Source organism: Heliconius melpomene, chromosome 19 (genome assembly GCF_056956725.1).
Source record: "Heliconius melpomene rosina isolate 202511_hmr_F chromosome 19, ASM5695672v1, whole genome shotgun sequence".
In the NCBI taxonomy this organism is placed as follows: Eukaryota; Metazoa; Arthropoda; class Insecta; order Lepidoptera; family Nymphalidae; genus Heliconius; species Heliconius melpomene.
The window spans coordinates 10,061,492-10,077,779 of NC_140407.1; the positions used below are offsets into that span (position 1 = coordinate 10,061,492).

The 16,288-nt window shown below is 31.4% G+C and overlaps 3 protein-coding genes across 3 annotated transcripts; 2 read left to right on the forward strand and 1 right to left on the reverse strand.

Moving 5' to 3' along the window:
- Positions 1 to 1,047: 1,047 nt before the first annotated feature.
- On the reverse strand, positions 1,048 to 15,911 carry LOC146528690 (muscle-specific protein 20-like). Its single transcript, XM_085203594.1, has 4 exons — positions 15,751 to 15,911; positions 2,095 to 2,306; positions 1,777 to 1,897; positions 1,048 to 1,573 (listed from the first exon to the last, which is right to left on the reverse strand). The coding sequence occupies exons 1-4, from the start codon at positions 15,772 to 15,774 to the stop codon at positions 1,382 to 1,384; spliced, it is 549 nt and encodes a 182-aa protein (XP_085059720.1). The 5' UTR covers positions 15,775 to 15,911; the 3' UTR covers positions 1,048 to 1,381.
- Positions 5,461 to 7,162, forward strand: LOC146528691 (myophilin). Its single transcript, XM_085203540.1, has 4 exons — positions 5,461 to 5,620; positions 6,020 to 6,219; positions 6,322 to 6,442; positions 6,685 to 7,162. The coding sequence occupies exons 1-4, from the start codon at positions 5,615 to 5,617 to the stop codon at positions 6,865 to 6,867; spliced, it is 510 nt and encodes a 169-aa protein (XP_085059666.1). The 5' UTR covers positions 5,461 to 5,614; the 3' UTR covers positions 6,868 to 7,162.
- LOC146528692 (protein takeout-like) lies at positions 11,813 to 15,416 on the forward strand. The gene is made up of 6 exons (XM_085203593.1): positions 11,813 to 11,981; positions 12,487 to 12,579; positions 13,866 to 14,013; positions 14,091 to 14,224; positions 14,321 to 14,470; positions 14,983 to 15,416. Exons 1-6 carry the CDS (start codon positions 11,912 to 11,914, stop codon positions 15,180 to 15,182), a joined length of 795 nt encoding a protein of 264 aa, XP_085059719.1. The 5' UTR covers positions 11,813 to 11,911; the 3' UTR covers positions 15,183 to 15,416.
- Positions 15,912 to 16,288: the final 377 nt, after the last annotated feature.

Sequence of the window (16,288 nt, forward strand, 5' to 3'; positions counted from 1 at the left end):
AGTTGAGTTGAAGACCAAGCTCTGTGCTGTGCCATTAGAGCAGTATTATTGCGCTTTATATATATATATATATATATATATATAATAAGTTTACTTATTTATTAATAATAATATACTTATTTACTTAGTAGAATATTTTCTGCATTTGATTTCTCTCAGTGGAAGAAGACAGGACAGACATCATTTTAATCAGCGGTCACTGATGATAATGATGATGACATAAATATTTACATACTTTCATGATACTCGATACAAACAAACACTGTGTAGATTTTAATAACAAAGGTAAGATAAAATAAGACAAATTTAACTAAATTCAATATCAACAAAATAATTCAATCAATTCGCAAGTCAATTCACGAATCTCATATAATCAATGAAAAATTTACTGTCTACTTTGGTAATTTATCTTTTGCCAATATGATGTAGCGCACAACTGTAAACGCGACGGTTGTGGGTTCGAAGGCCATTCGGGGAATAAAATATTTAATATTTTCAATTCCTCGCTCAGGTAACGAGGCAAAGGTAAATTCGGCGAAAAAGGGGAAACGGAAGTGTCTCAATGGGAACGGAGTGTTTTAACACTAAGTTCCCAGATCCTCCTCTAGTGCCCTGCCTACCCTGCTATGTGTTCGATACAGCGAGAAGCTAAAAAAATCTATCGTTTATTTCGCATGTCTTGTCATTGCAATCAAATGGGTTATTTAACTAACGGCTGGCTTAACGATTGATAATTTTAATTAAATATTAAGAATTTAAAATGGATATTCATTATGCACTCAAACGAAAACAAATATTAAATGTAGATAGAAACATGCATTTTTGTGGAATAAATAAAATTCAATTAAATCACAAAATTATATTTATCTATATATTTGATCCTTATATTAGCGTATATTATATAATGCTTATATGATTTGTAATTTATTTGAAACAACGATTTTTGTTTTTTACAATTAAAGATCACAGTTGATTTAGGTTTTATAAAATAAATAAGCATTTAATAAAATAGTATAAATGTTTATAATTTATTAAGAAAACCCTAGATTATAATTTTCTAGTGTAATAATATACAAAAATTAAAATATATTATATCTACAGGTAGAATAATAAAATCATTGTATTTTTCATTTTTATGTAACTTAAAAAACTACTTGACATACATTTTAAAACATCAAAAGAATAAATACAGAAGGTTCACACAACTGTGAACGTTTTTTTTTTGTTTCTGATATCCATGAGCGTATTTAGAGGGTCCTGAAGTTTAGCTTTGAACAGCTATATGTTCTTGTAAAGATTTTTTTTGTTTTCAGGGTTTTTAGTAAATCCTGAGATGATGATGTGACCCCCATTCTGACGCTCATGCTGATATACTATTACATCACTTTCCGAGAATGATTTTACGCGAAGCGCCAAAGTTCTGGCCGGACTGGGACGCCATCTTGTTCGTACCAGCCTGCAGGCCGATGACAGCTTCTCCTGCACGTAGAACATCTTCACTGAACTCACGGCGATTCTCTTCAGCGGGTTTCGGGCCTAGGCAGGGGCCACGCCATTCTGGGTGTTTGTATGTCTGGAAATTAAATAAAATGTACGTCATTGACCGGATATTTATTTATATAATGTACTGTGATCTTTTTTGATTGACGGCTGAATGAGCTGATTATTACTTTATATTTTTACATAATACCTACAGACTAGTTGTTAAAACGACATGTCGTCATTATTTTATAGCATTATGTGATGTATGAAACAAAATCATAAAAAAGTGAATACCGTTCTGCCTAGAGCAAAGATTGTTTGCGTAACTAACGCAATATTCTTTTGGTCCCACAAATCCGTAGATTGGAAGAGGTCCACGTCAGGTACACCATATTTAGCACAGGCTTTTTGGAATCTGAAAAAAAAATCTCAGTACAATTTGGAGCATTAAAAAAACGAAATCCTACAGTTTTTCATCAGCCTATCGCCGTCGACTGCTGAATGTAGGCCTCCTTCATCAAGCGCCGAACTCCTACATAATAATACGAAACCGAACCTTTTTTTTCGTATTATTATACACAGCATATTATTTTAAAATCAAAGAAATCTTACTGGCTAATATTGTCCATGAACTTGTAGTCTCCACCCGAAACATTGACTTTTGAGATAATGCCTGGTTGCAATCTATTCATGAGCTTGCACAGAATAATTCCATTCCTGAGAGCCAGTTCGTATGGCAGGTCTGCTGGGAATGGCTCGCCTATCACAGCTTCTATCCACCTCTGTGCCTCTTGTTCTTTTTCAGGCTCGCGTTTACCAGCACACTGAAGGAAAGAAACAAATTTTATCTTATAGCAATTTATATACCATAAAAATATTGGTTAAAGTTAGAATTTTCAAAGAAAATAAATTTCAACTTAAAAATCTGTTCTCTCCTAAGAAACTGTTCTCTACTTCTCAATAACAGAAAATAACATATTTTTTTATAATTATGTAATTTTGTATAAAGAATAAAATACCCTATGTTATGTTTTTTATTTAAGATATATAGGTACTATAATCTACCTAATTTGAAACAGGTAAAAAAATATGTTATAAGTTGTTAACCTAAAATGATATTTTTTTGTTTTTTTTTACATGAAACAAATATAAAAATCATCATAATAAATTACATAAATTTTTAAGGGGTTTCCCAGCACGTGCCTGCGCGTGGTTTGATTTTAATTGGACAATTGCCAGTGCAAGAGTGCTATTTATACGATATAATTTATTAGTGCTATTTCTTTTAAAATACATAACAAGTTATATTTTGTATTTTTATTATCTAATATAATTATTATTATATCTTTTATTTACTATATACTCGTATACATGTTTATATTTAGGCCGTTAGGACTGTAAAATCGACTGGTTGTGGGTTCAATCCCCACTCGAGGAGATGAAATATTTATTAAAAATTTATATTTCCATTTCTTCGCTCTGGTGTCGAGACAAAGCGCGGCGTTGAGCTCTGTCACTTAACACACGACCTCCGGAATTCGGCAGAAAGTGGGGAACGGAGTGTCTTAACACTAGGTTCCCTCTGCCTACCCTGCTGTGTGCGGGATACAGCGGGAAGCTAAAAAAAGTCTCATTACTATGAATTGCCTTTGCTTTAAGTTTGCTTTTGCTAAATCTCCAAGTAATATTAAAAATTAATATTTCAACGTTTCAAAGTATGTCCTTATATGCTTTGAGCTCTCTTTATCGATGTGCAAAAGTTAAGATAAATTGTGTGCATTTAAAATAAATTTATAATTGATAGTTAATAAAATAAATAAACCAACAATAACTAACACAAAATAAAATGTTTGCGCGTTATTTCAACATAAAATGTTTCGACAATGTTATTTCTTACATCACCGAGTGCACTCGAAAATATTCTAATATTAGATTATTGCTGGATTAATGACGAACGTACAAACAAATATTTCACAGATGTGTTGTGCTAATCCGGTCTTCGTTTAATGAGAATCAGACAAGGTCTTTTGAATGAAAAAGCTTTTCCAGAGAAATAAAAAAGAAATAATCCAATGGCTTTAGAAATCATTTTAGAAATCAATAGAGGGTAGGCAGAGGGAAACTAGGAATTTAGTTTTTAAGTTTTTGTCCTTCACATCAAGACTTTATTTCATTCCTCGAGTGGGAATCGAACTAACAACCGTCGCGTTTCCTTTACGTTTACGTCACGGATTTGAATCGATTTTTTCAGCATTAACCCTGCATATAGAAGTGTAAGTAGAAAGAACTTTCATCCTAGTATCAAATATCTCCGTATTCCCCACGAATTTTAGCCGATGCTGCCCTTTGTCTTACTAGAACAAGGAAATCTAAACAAAATAATTATGTTCCCCCGTGAGGAATTCGAACCCATAACCCTCGCGTTTAAGGACAGACTGTCAGTGTGCTTATACTACATATAATTAACTATTATTTAATTTTTCAGTGTGGTAAGAACAGAAACCAAAGTTCAAGATTATAAAATACGTATAGGTACAGATTAATCTAACCGGAAACACTATGAAATTAATCATATTTTGCTGGTTTCACAACGATCTGGTTTTTAATTCTATTTTTATTGCTTTTAGTTGTTGCTAACGAAATAACGAAGAGTATAGATATCTCAGTTAATTTATCAATCGTATTTTTGAATAATTGTCTAATTTTCAGGTCAGTCGTGGCGCAGCGCCACAAGCGCGGTACTGTAAACGCGACAGGTTGTGTGTTCGATTCCCGTAGGTTCTCAGGTTCCCTCTGTCTACCGTGCTGTGTGCAGGATACCAAATGTTTTAATTTTATTGTGACAACCTTGTAATGATAATAGCTGCATCGATGCGCTTCGTTTCAAATTATAATAAATGGCATTCCAATTTGAAGTATTTATATCTATATATATAAAAGGACTTGTCCTCACTGACTGAGGTAAGACGCACGCACAGCCGTAACCGCTCTGCGTAGAAACGTGGAATTTGGACAGATGTTTACTTTCGTAATCTGGACATCCACTAAGAAGGGATTTTGAAAAATTTTAACCCTAAAGGGGTGAAATAGGGGTTCAATTTTTATAAAATTTGAAATTTAGATTTTTAAAAGTATTTAATTGAACACGTGTTTCATCGTTTTCTAGAATTCTCCCCCTAAGGGTGCAAATAAGGGGTTGAAAGTTTGTATGGAAAAATTCTTAAATCGCCACCGATTTTTATAAAATTTGATATTTAGACTCTTAAAAATATTTCATTAAACATGTGTTTCATGGTTTTCTAGAATTCACTCCTAAATACGCAAGCGAAGCTGCGCGGGTCCGCTAGTTTGATATATTGATGTTAGAATATTTTCTATCTACCTACTTTCATTATTATTTGGTATATTTTCATTATGATATCTTATTATATCTTATCTAAGTAAATGATCAAAAGCAAGTATTTAATGTCAAAATCTTCAGATTTCTATATTTATAACGGTGATTTAGTTTAGATTCCTAAAATAGATAGGACATGCTTGCAATAGTTTTATTTCTAATTCAGATGAAATATATATCGAACATGTTAATGAGTAAATTTTAAATTAGCCGTAACATTAAGAAGTTGCAACTTTAGTTAGGTATTATAGTCCAAAACGTCAAACGTGAAGGTTGAAAAATATAGTAAAGCTCTAACAACAGACTTTTTAAAGTAGAATTATAAAAAAAATAAATGATGGTTTTATATTATAAGTTGTTTAAAAACATAAATGCTTCTAAATAGAGTAAGTAGTCCAGTCTAAATTTAACATATATTATTTTTGCATAAATTAATCTTGTCATAAAAAGTCAAGACCGAATTGGCTTAATATTGCACAAATTAATCTTGTCTTAAAAGCTCCATACTGAAATGGTTTATCATGCAATCGTAGGTTGATAGGCAATGGTGTAATAGCTATAATTACGTATGCGTTTGACTTTAGTTCGTTGAAAACAAATGGCTGAATGACGCCCGCCGTCCGCCCCCGCCGATGCTGGCCGGCTCTGGGCGGGCGGATCCACAACCAGTCCACATTTTGATACGGATCAGGACACTCGTCTCATTAGTGCTCATTATAAATTGTTCATATCAAGATGCCTGTAAGCTTAATTAGCTTTAAATTTATAATATTTCTTTGTTAATAATTCAAGATTAATTTTAGACAAAATTATTTGTTTTCGTAAAACGGACAATCATTATGTTTGCTTTGTTACTTGTTTCAATAATTTTGGGATTCTTCTCTGTTTATTATTGTATACAATGTACATAAATTTCCATCTCACAATGAGTGATTGCCTTTTAACTCTGAAGCTTTTAGATTTCCAGAATTATCATTTAGATAACATCCGTTAGGTTGCGTTAACGTTATTTTCGGATATGATTCTGGAATCCGGTCGCTGTACCATCAAACGACTTGGCACTGGAGCAGATATTTTATGGCGGTAGTTCAAAACACTTGCTTTTATTTATGTCTCTGACATAAGCATATGTTGTTTCAGGCTAGGAACAAGGAGCAAGAGGAAGAAGTCCTTAACTGGATTTACGCAGTGCTAGGAGAACCCGTACCAAAAGGAGCGTATGAGGACATACTCAAGGATGGTATTGTTTTATGCAAGCTGATTAACAAATTAGCTCCTGGATCAGTCAAAAAAATTCAAGAGAGAGGAACCAATTTCCAACTTATGGAAAATATTCAAAGGTCAATTATACAAATATATTTATTTATTTTTAATATATAGTACCGAAAAAATAAAATCATTACAAAGGCAATATGTATTTACCATTACATGGCAAATTCCAGGTTTCAAGCAGGCATTAAAAAATATGGCGTTCCAGAGGAAGAAATTTTCCAGACTGCTGATCTGTTTGAAAGGCGTAACATTCCTCAAGTCACCTTGTGTTTATACTCTTTGGGCAGAATAGTGAGTATTTTTTCACAATGATACATTATAATTTCATTGTGTAATAATTGCTTCGTAATTATTAATTGTTTTAATATACATTTATTTTCTATTTATTTCTTTTTCAACGACATTAACGTTTGCCACTATTTAAAAGTGATTATTAAAAAATATATTCTTCATCATTAATCGCAATATACATAAAAATATATATTTTTTTAATTATTATTATATATTACTTATACTTATATAACTACTTCCAGACTCAAAAACATCCAGAGTTCAATGGCCCACATCTTGGTCCGAAAATGGCAGACAAGAACGAAAGAACATTTACAGAGGAACAGCTCAGAGCGCATAATGCCGAGCTGAACCTCCAAATGGGCTTCAACAAGGGAGCCTCTCAAGCAGGCCACGGCGGGTTTGGCAACACCCGCCACATGTAGTCATCGACTCACTAATTATGCGTCGACACCATGATAATTATTTGGTTAATCATTTTTTTGAAATTTTTAGCTAATTTATCTTTAAACTCAGGGTCATTGTTATTTTTATGTTGCCTGATGAGTGTCTGTTTATTTTTTTTGTTCATAGATTTGTGATTTGAGTTCTTATATAATGATTTAAAATGCTATGACTTATTTATTAGAGAATAATTATTTTTTCCGAAAGCCTCTTTACCTGACTAATAATATAATTTTGTAAATATTTTATACTATTTAATAAAAAGAAATGTATGTACTTTTTATTTATTTTCCTAAGTCGAATCCTTGGCATTTATGAAAAGTTTAGCTAACGTGTGGGTGAAAATATTAACAAAGCTTTAATTTACCTAAAATAACTTCTAATTTATATTAGACAAAAAAATTCGCTTGGCATTTTTATAAAATGTTAGATAGAATAAATATTTATGAAACCCATTTTAAGAGTTTTTTTTGTTAATTAGATAGTAAGAATTGTTTAAATAGATTTAGTGTCTTACTGAAAGACGACAAATTAAGCGTCTGATGTACCTACCTATAAATTAATATATGAGTAATTTAATATTTATATTATAAAGTCACATATATAAATTGTTAAATATTTTACATACTATTGTAATAATTACTCATAAAAAAAATAAAAATGTTTAAAGATATAAGATGTGCGCGAAAGCGTAATGTAGCAATTCGAGAAACTTACATGACATGTACTCAGCAAATGTCAACATTTAAAATTAAATAAGCGCACGCGCATTTTAAATGTCATAAATTATCGTGTGTGATGAGGTAAGAATTAAGTATTTTTTTATTTTAAAATAGTTAGAGGCTCCTAGGAGCTTTATAAGTTAATGTTTTAATTTTTTCGCTCTAGCAATAAGGAAAACGCGCGGCCTTGATCCAGATTTCTCCGGTAATCTCTATGATCCATTTCCCAGTTTCCTTATGCGTTTACTGCTTGTATAAGAGACTAGTTAATTCCGGCGATTCCGTTCGTGTAAATTATATTATGCTAACCATACACGTATTTACCATCCATTTTAACTTGACTACGTAGAGATGTATTCAACAGTATGTAATAAAAAAAAACATCCCAACATTCAATAACTGACTGATGACGTACTTACCAGATAGTGTGAATGAAAAAATAACTTAAATATAATATCTGTTCTATAGTTTTTATTTTGCAGAGAAAGATGAAATAGTACAGCATACATTGTCAAAGGAATGAAAAGTACTTGACAGAATGTTAGGGTTAGGTTCCAAACTTATAAGTTTCATTGAAATAATTTTGGATCCCTGCAGGGTGGGGTCCCTTCCTGGTAAATTTATTTTTTAACATTGTTATTGTATATATGTTTTATTTTTTCTGTCACTCTAACCTACTACTTGGAAAGTTTCTACAATAAAAAATGAATATATTTTTTTATGAGCTAAGTGTCTTATCATAACCTATTTACAAGCAATAAAACGGATTTGAAACACAAAAATAACCGCAACGATTTCGGAGCTTCATCGTTCTGTCGACTTATATTATGTTTGGTGTAGATACGAGTACATAATCCATTTTATATTTATTTAAATTTGTGGTTTTAAAATAAAAGGAAAATTATTTCTTTTAAACGATTTAAGGCCGTCGTTGCGCAGTGGGGCATCTGATTCCAAATACGATGGTGGTGGGTTCGATCCACTCTAAGGCGAATTAATTATTTTAAATTTCCCGCTCAAGATTGCTCTGCTATATGCGGAACAAAGCGGAAGCTAAAAACCAAAACAATTTCTATAGGTACATGTAGTATTTTTTGATTTTTTAAAATAACTTAAAAAATGCGGTCAGTATATTTCTTATTTAAAAAAAAACTTAAATATTAAAGCACTGTTTTTTTGAATTAATAGTAAACCTTTAATTAATATAATTAATACCTTTTGTTTTGTATGCAGGATATTTAAAACTATAAATAATAAATAAAAAACAATAGTTACAACATAAAACAATGATAAAATATATATAAATGATTTATTATTACCGAGCACGAATAAAAAACCACGATGAGATACAATAGACTCAAAATCGCTTAAATTATTTATTAGAAGTCGTTTGGATAAATAAACAAACATTTGGACAAAATGGATGCTGCAAGATGGATTCATCCCACGATTCAGCAAAAGTACAAGTACCAGGACAGCATAAACCACAAAGATGTTGCAAAAGTTCGAGAAATAGCGTGGGCCAGTATATGATTTGTTTATTTTGAATGCAAGCCAATTCGCGAGGATGTTAAATAAATCCATATGACTGTAAAACCTTGATACAAGCTAGCTCTTGTAATTAGTGTTTGCTCACTATTGTGATGATTTATATGTTAATCATTAGGAATAAATGTCGCGTGGGCTCTCTGGCATAGGAACGTTGACTCAGGAGTCAGGAATAATAATAATGTTTATATTGCTTTATGATGTACCTTTAAACTACATTCAAAAATGAATATAATGAATATAAAAAATAGTGTACAAAGCACAAGTAAATGCTAATCATAATTTTAATTGATGCTATCTTGCTTCTTTGTACTATAGTGTAATATTTTGTTGGTTCATGCTTAGCCCGCACAAGGCAGGATGGTCGGGAACTACCTGGGAACCTAGTGTTAAGACACTTCATTCCCATTAAGACACTTCCGTTTCCCAATTTTCGTCGAATTCTGGAGACTATGCCTAGCTTCATACATGTTGAGTGGCAGAACCCAGCACCGCGCTGTGCCTCGTTACCAGAGCAAGTGCCCCTGCACCACGACTGGCCTCATAACAATATTTAATATTTCCATATAGTAAAGAAATATTATAATTCGTAAGCGTTAACTAATAATAAGCTTTTTACCCTATTCCCGAACACGAAATTGTGTAAACATCGACCATTCACTGTTCAAGGCCGCCTTTAAGTTCATAAAGCCATTCTCTATGCTACCCCACTAATGTAATAATTTCACAAGTCATCCTTATTTGTTATTAAATAATTTTCTCACTTTAGAAGTGCAAATTTTTTGCTTATAAAAATATAAATTGAATAATATAGGTTCAAATTCCTTTTTTAACAATACGTTTATTATAATATTTATATGATAATTCGAGTATTTAGGATTGTTATAATATTATAACAATCCAAAATACCCGTAATAATAAAATATGTATATCAATAATATAAGTACGTAGGATTATAGAGCAGCTTCATCAGCGCATACAGCAGGATAAGCAGAGAGAATCAAATTTTTAAGACATTACCAGTTCAACAGCAAAATTCAACGCCGCATTTTATCTGGTAACCAGATCGAGGAATTGAAAATAATTAATTCCTCCAAATGGGAATCGAATTCACAACCGTCGCGCCATGACTGCCTCAGGAATCACGTAGGATTGATTATAACCATATTATTAATTTATATGGACATATTTCTGTGATTTTTAATTTAAAGTAAATTTTAAACTAAACACAAATTGTACACACAATACGAAAGAGTACTAAAAAACGGTTAGCAAATAGTAATCGCGTTCAAGGAGTCGATGGGACGGAACCAATGTAACACTTATTATCTGTTACTGGGTTTCTGTTACGAATGCAGCGCTTCGACGATCCACTAACTAGAATAACTAGTTTTACAGGAACTTGGTGTTGATAGCTAGTTTCTACTTCGCAGGTAATCTCTGACTGAAGCTATGAGGCAATATTGCAAAAGAGGATGTGTCTCTTTCATTGAACACGTTACAGTTATCACGTAACCTAATATAAAATTAAATATCTATACTAATATAATAAAGCGGAAGAGTTTGTTTGTTTGTTTGTTTGTTTGTTTGTTTGTTTGTTTGTTTGAACGCTAAGATCTCTGGATCTACTGGTCCGATTTTCATTGTTTTTGTTTTGTATGAAAGCTGCATTCTTCCGAAGTGCTATAGGCTATATAACATTACATTACACATATAAACTAATATATTTTAAAATACTTTCTAATTTGACATGCAATTTATTCTGCCATGTTAATAACAACCGTCGCGTCGCTATGCAACCGTTACCGCGACATTTTGATATTCATCCTTAGGAAAATAAATATAATAGTCACTTTTAGCATTTTATCTAGATTGAAATTATAGTTTGCTGTATAACATTCTAATAAATAATTAAGGAGATGTCACTGATTCGGAATGACCTAGCCTACGGGCGGCATAGTAGGCGAGTATGACCGACGCGAACGGGCAGATGACGTTGACGGTTTTATAAATTTTCATACATTTTCGAACTATTGTAAATGTTTATGTAATTATTTGCTGTTTATAATTAATTTAAACTACACTTTGGTTCTCTTCTTATTTTATTTGATATTGCTCGCTAAAATTATCCTACTTAATAGAGAGAAATGTTTAGATATTTCGTAGAGTCGATATCTATGTACGCACGCACGGAAAACTTTAGGTACTTTTTCTAATATTGAGAATACCTATCCTTTAGTTACTTTTAATCCTATTGTTGGTTAATTTCAATAACTCAGATATTTTTTTCTAATAATGTGTATCTACTTATTATTCTTTTGATTATTTAAGCTTATATTTTCTTACTAATTCTATTGAAAATTGAAAATAATTTCATGAATATATTTAATAAATATTCTTATAGTTGAAGCAGGCGTAGCCGCGTCCGGGTCCACTAGTTAATAATAAAGACTCACAAAAACGCTTCAAAAGCATTATGTAATCGAAGTAGATAGTTAACAATAGTATTCGTATCTTATATACTCTAACATTAGACTCTATAGAAATGAGATATAATTTCCAAGGGGTATATAGGTGCTTTTGAACCAACTTTGGAAGGGCAAAGTTTAACTTTTATTTGCGCTGACAATTGCGTTGTGCCCCCACTTCGCGTAACAGCAAGTAACTCGAAGACAGTCTCTGCCACAGTCCTTACCGACCACCTCGAGCAGCCTGCTCGGGGCCCACGATAGGACCTAGTCGCTTCAATTAAATCATGTTGTCCAAATTGTTTATGGTGTTTGTGTTGTATTCAGCGACAACTGCTGAATATTACAAAACGAAACGTGAGTAGTTTTAAACATTTAAAGTTTAATTATTTATTAAATATATTTTTCTATGTTTAATTATTTTTTCGTAATATATTATTTTTAATTAATTTTTCACATTAATTATATTTACTAGTCTTTTTTAACCTCAACCAGAAAAAACTCTGTATCTCAAAAAATCCTTTTTGTAAGTACGATTTGAACCTACAATTATGGTGTACCATCAGATATATATACACTCGCAAACGGCTCTACGCCGCCCACAAAAACATGATATATGTACAAATTCTTAAAATAAAAAAACTTACAGTCGAATAGATAACCGAGGAGGTTTTTTAAAGTAGGTTAATTATTTTGTATCTACATATTAATATATTCATAAAGCTGTGTAAAGTAACTTTATGCAATACATATTATTCCTAGAATAAAATTATTTTCATTATTAATGTATTTTAATATAAATATTTATTTGATATTATGTAGAATTACGTATTTTATTGTTTTAATTTCCATTTACTTTCAGCTAGTTTCGTCCAGACTTGTCTTAAAAGTGATCCAGACTTCGATGATTGTTCTACAGAAGCCGTACAAAAGTTGTTTATAGCTTTGGGACCAGGTGAGATACTAGAGTCACATATAAATATATATTTTATTTTGGACAACAATATGTAATATTTAACGCTTATGAGGAAGCTACTTAAGATATCGGTTTTTAATTGAATATTCTTTCGATTTTTCCTATTTTTCTTTGTCCTCTATATATTTTTTCTAAATATTTATTATGTAAACAAGAAGTGTTGAAGACACGAGCTAGTATGCTATTTTTACAACGCATCGTTTCTAATGATAGTATTACGGATAAGTAGGTAATGTGCGGTTCTAGGCTAGACAGCCTCGTAAGTGGCCGACGCCGTGTATTCCGTTGCACAACGTAAATGCAGTTTGCGCTTAGGTACTTTATTGTAGTAAATATACTCGAGGCCAGTCGTGGTGCAGGGGCACAAGTGTGTGACTGTTAACGGGACTGGTTATGGGTTCGATTCCCACTCGAAAAAATTAAATATTTATTTAATTTAATTAATATTTTCATTTCTTCGCTCTGATGTTCGTTCCACCACTCAAGACGCAATACCTCCAGATTTTGACGGAAAATGTGGAACGGAGCGTCTTAACACTGGTTCCCTCAGCCTACCCTGCGATAAGATAACTTTAAGGATGACTATTATGTTTTATAAATAAATGTGTGAACGAATTTGTTACTTAAGTACAGTTACCGTAAGACATTTAAGACATTTTTACCGTTTTCTTTCAATAAATCTAATAATACCTATATTATTCAAATTATCATATTTATGTCATATTTAACAAGGTAGGTTGAGGGAACCTATTATTAAGACATTCAGTTCCAATTAAGAGCTTTATGTTCCCCACGTACCGCCGAATTATGGTGACAATGCGTTTTGAGTGGAGGAACTCAACGCCGCATTTTGCCTTGTTACCAGAGCGAGGAAATGGAAATATTTAATATTTCATTTCGAGGAAGAATCGAATCCACAACCTGTGACCTTTACAGTTACATGCTTCTACCCCTGTGACACAACTAGCCTCATGTCTATGTTTTATTAGTATGTAATTATTTGGCTGAAGATATATCTATAGACATAAAGTGCCATATCAAATTGCAATGATTCACAATATTATGTAAAATATAATGTATCAGCATGAGTCTAAAGAGATAACAAATTAATTTTAAGCATGTCATAAGGCACTGAGCTCGTGGCACAGCCTCAATTACGAAACATGTATACGACATAAGCAGAAAGCGAAAGTGCTATTTCTTCATCTTGTTTACTTATGGCAGTGACAATTTTTTTTTTGCAATATCTTTTTTCTTTATTTCAGGTCTTCCAGAAATAGATTTGCCTCCTATAGATCCTCTAAATATTCCGAAAATAAGAATACTTCAGGGCGAAGGACCTGTTAATGTCAATGCTGCGCTTGATAACGTGTTGGTAACAGGTTTTGGGAAAACTGAGGTATTATTGAGTCAGTAAGTATTTACAGCTTTTACTAAATCGTAATATTTAGATTTTCAGAATGTTATTTAATTTTTATTGTATTTTTCAGGGTGCACAGTAAGTCATACGATTTTTATACAAGAGTTCGAGTTCCAAAAATAAGAATAGAAGGCACATATGATTTAAGAGGAAAAATTTTGTTAATTCCTTTAGTTGGTAGCGGTTTATGTTGGTTTGAACCAAGTAAGTTTGATATAAATATTTAAAAAAGTATTGGTACCCACTTATTTTATTTTAAAACGAATTTAAATTTAATACATTAAATGTTTTTGCTTTTAGGTAATATGACTATAGACATTGTAAGCGACGTAAAGCTTTATGAAAAAGACGGCCTACCATTCTTCAATGTTACTCAAGTGCACGTAAAATATAATATAGGGGGATTAAAATTACATATGAGTAATTTGTTCGACGGTATATCGTCGCTCGGTAAGCATTATATAGATCACTAGCGACATCTAGTTCTGTTGTACAAAACTAACCTTATTTCGCTACTCGATATTAGATGGCGCTACTATACATGCGTCTATACAATCTCTTAGCTCAATCTGTTATCCTAGTACATTCATGTTACAAATTGCAACGTTGAAACATTGTGAGACGCCGTCGCTGATGACCTTGGGCGTCAGTTATTGCCAATTCGCTTAGATTTTGCAATTCTTGTATTTATTTAAATTTATAAAGTTTACCGCGATGTATAAGTTTGACAGTCAGTTATGGTATAATGATTTTATGATAAATTTATTTTTTAAATTTTATAATAAAATTATTATTTTTATTTTAATATTTTTTGTGTCTTTTTAATATTTTAAATAAAATTGTTTTATAATTTATTTTCCAACAAGAGACAGCTAATATGAGTTAAAAATATAATCGTAATGAATACACATAGTAAATATAAATACAATTAATTACATGATTTTTATAAATTTTATTTTCAGAGGATAGCACTAACGCTTATCTGAATGCAAATTGGCGACCAGTATCCGAGTCTTTGCGGCCGATCTTATCAAAGACTATAGAAGATATTTTACTGGGCTTCATTCAACAAATATTCCACAATTTACCAGCGAATTTCATGATTGGAGATATTGAAACGGTTATAAATAAAAATACTGATAAAAAAATATTTAACAATTAAGAAATTATTGTTAAAAAATTATTTATAAAATTGACTGTTAGGTTATTGTAATTATGTAGATATTTTAGACTAAGCAATATATTTGTATTCTTAACCAATGATTTTCTGTTAAAATAGATCGACGGAATGAATCAGTATATATTTTATGTGAATTTTGTATTTCGCAAACATATTTGTATGTTTATTATGTAGTTATATTCTTTCTAATGTGATAATAAATTTAATAAGTAATTACTTTCTGTGTTTTTCTTAAAAAGCTTTTGAAAGTTTTTGATATCAACAATAATTTGGTAGTTTTTTTATTTAATCTATTAGATGAACAGAACTAATAAATTGTAATATTAAAATTGTAATATGCCTATATTATAATTACATAAAATTAAATTAATAAAGTAAGTGCAATACGACTTGATACGTGACATTTTACCTGATATTTTAAGGTAGGCTTATTAATGTCACGTCTACGCATTGGATCAAATCATAAGATTTGAGTTATAATTTTGAATATTGGGTTTGGGTTTAATTTGGTTTATAGCAAAAATTAAGTAAATGCAAGTAAATTTATTACCTGCCAAATAGGACGTCCAGGCATTTTGATAAGTAAGGATTTCCAAAACACAGCACAACCACACTAGCCACTCGCAAGTTTGACGCGTTTGTCACTAGATGGCTCTCTCACAAATGATGGGAACAAAATAAGCTCTACTGAGTCACCTTACGTGTTTTATACGAGGCAAAGCGCTATCGGTGTAAATACCAGCGAGAATGGACATTACGCAGAAACGAGCAAGCGATGGACGAAAATATCTACTTACTCAGCCAGAATCGCTTAGTTAGACACTTCGGGATGGAAATAATTGCCAATACATAAAGTGAAAGAATATTTCCAGGTTTCAAAATATTATAATAATATCTCTTTAATACAAAAATATGTTTGTGTGGTTAAATAATATAATTACAATCATAGTTATAGTTAAATAAATCTTAATGCATGATTGAACTCATTCTTTAAGAGTAAGATAAATTTAATAGAATGTTGACCTTTTATTAACCGCATTAGTAAAAAGCCAAGAAGTCAGCTATACAAATTTAGATGTTTCTTATTT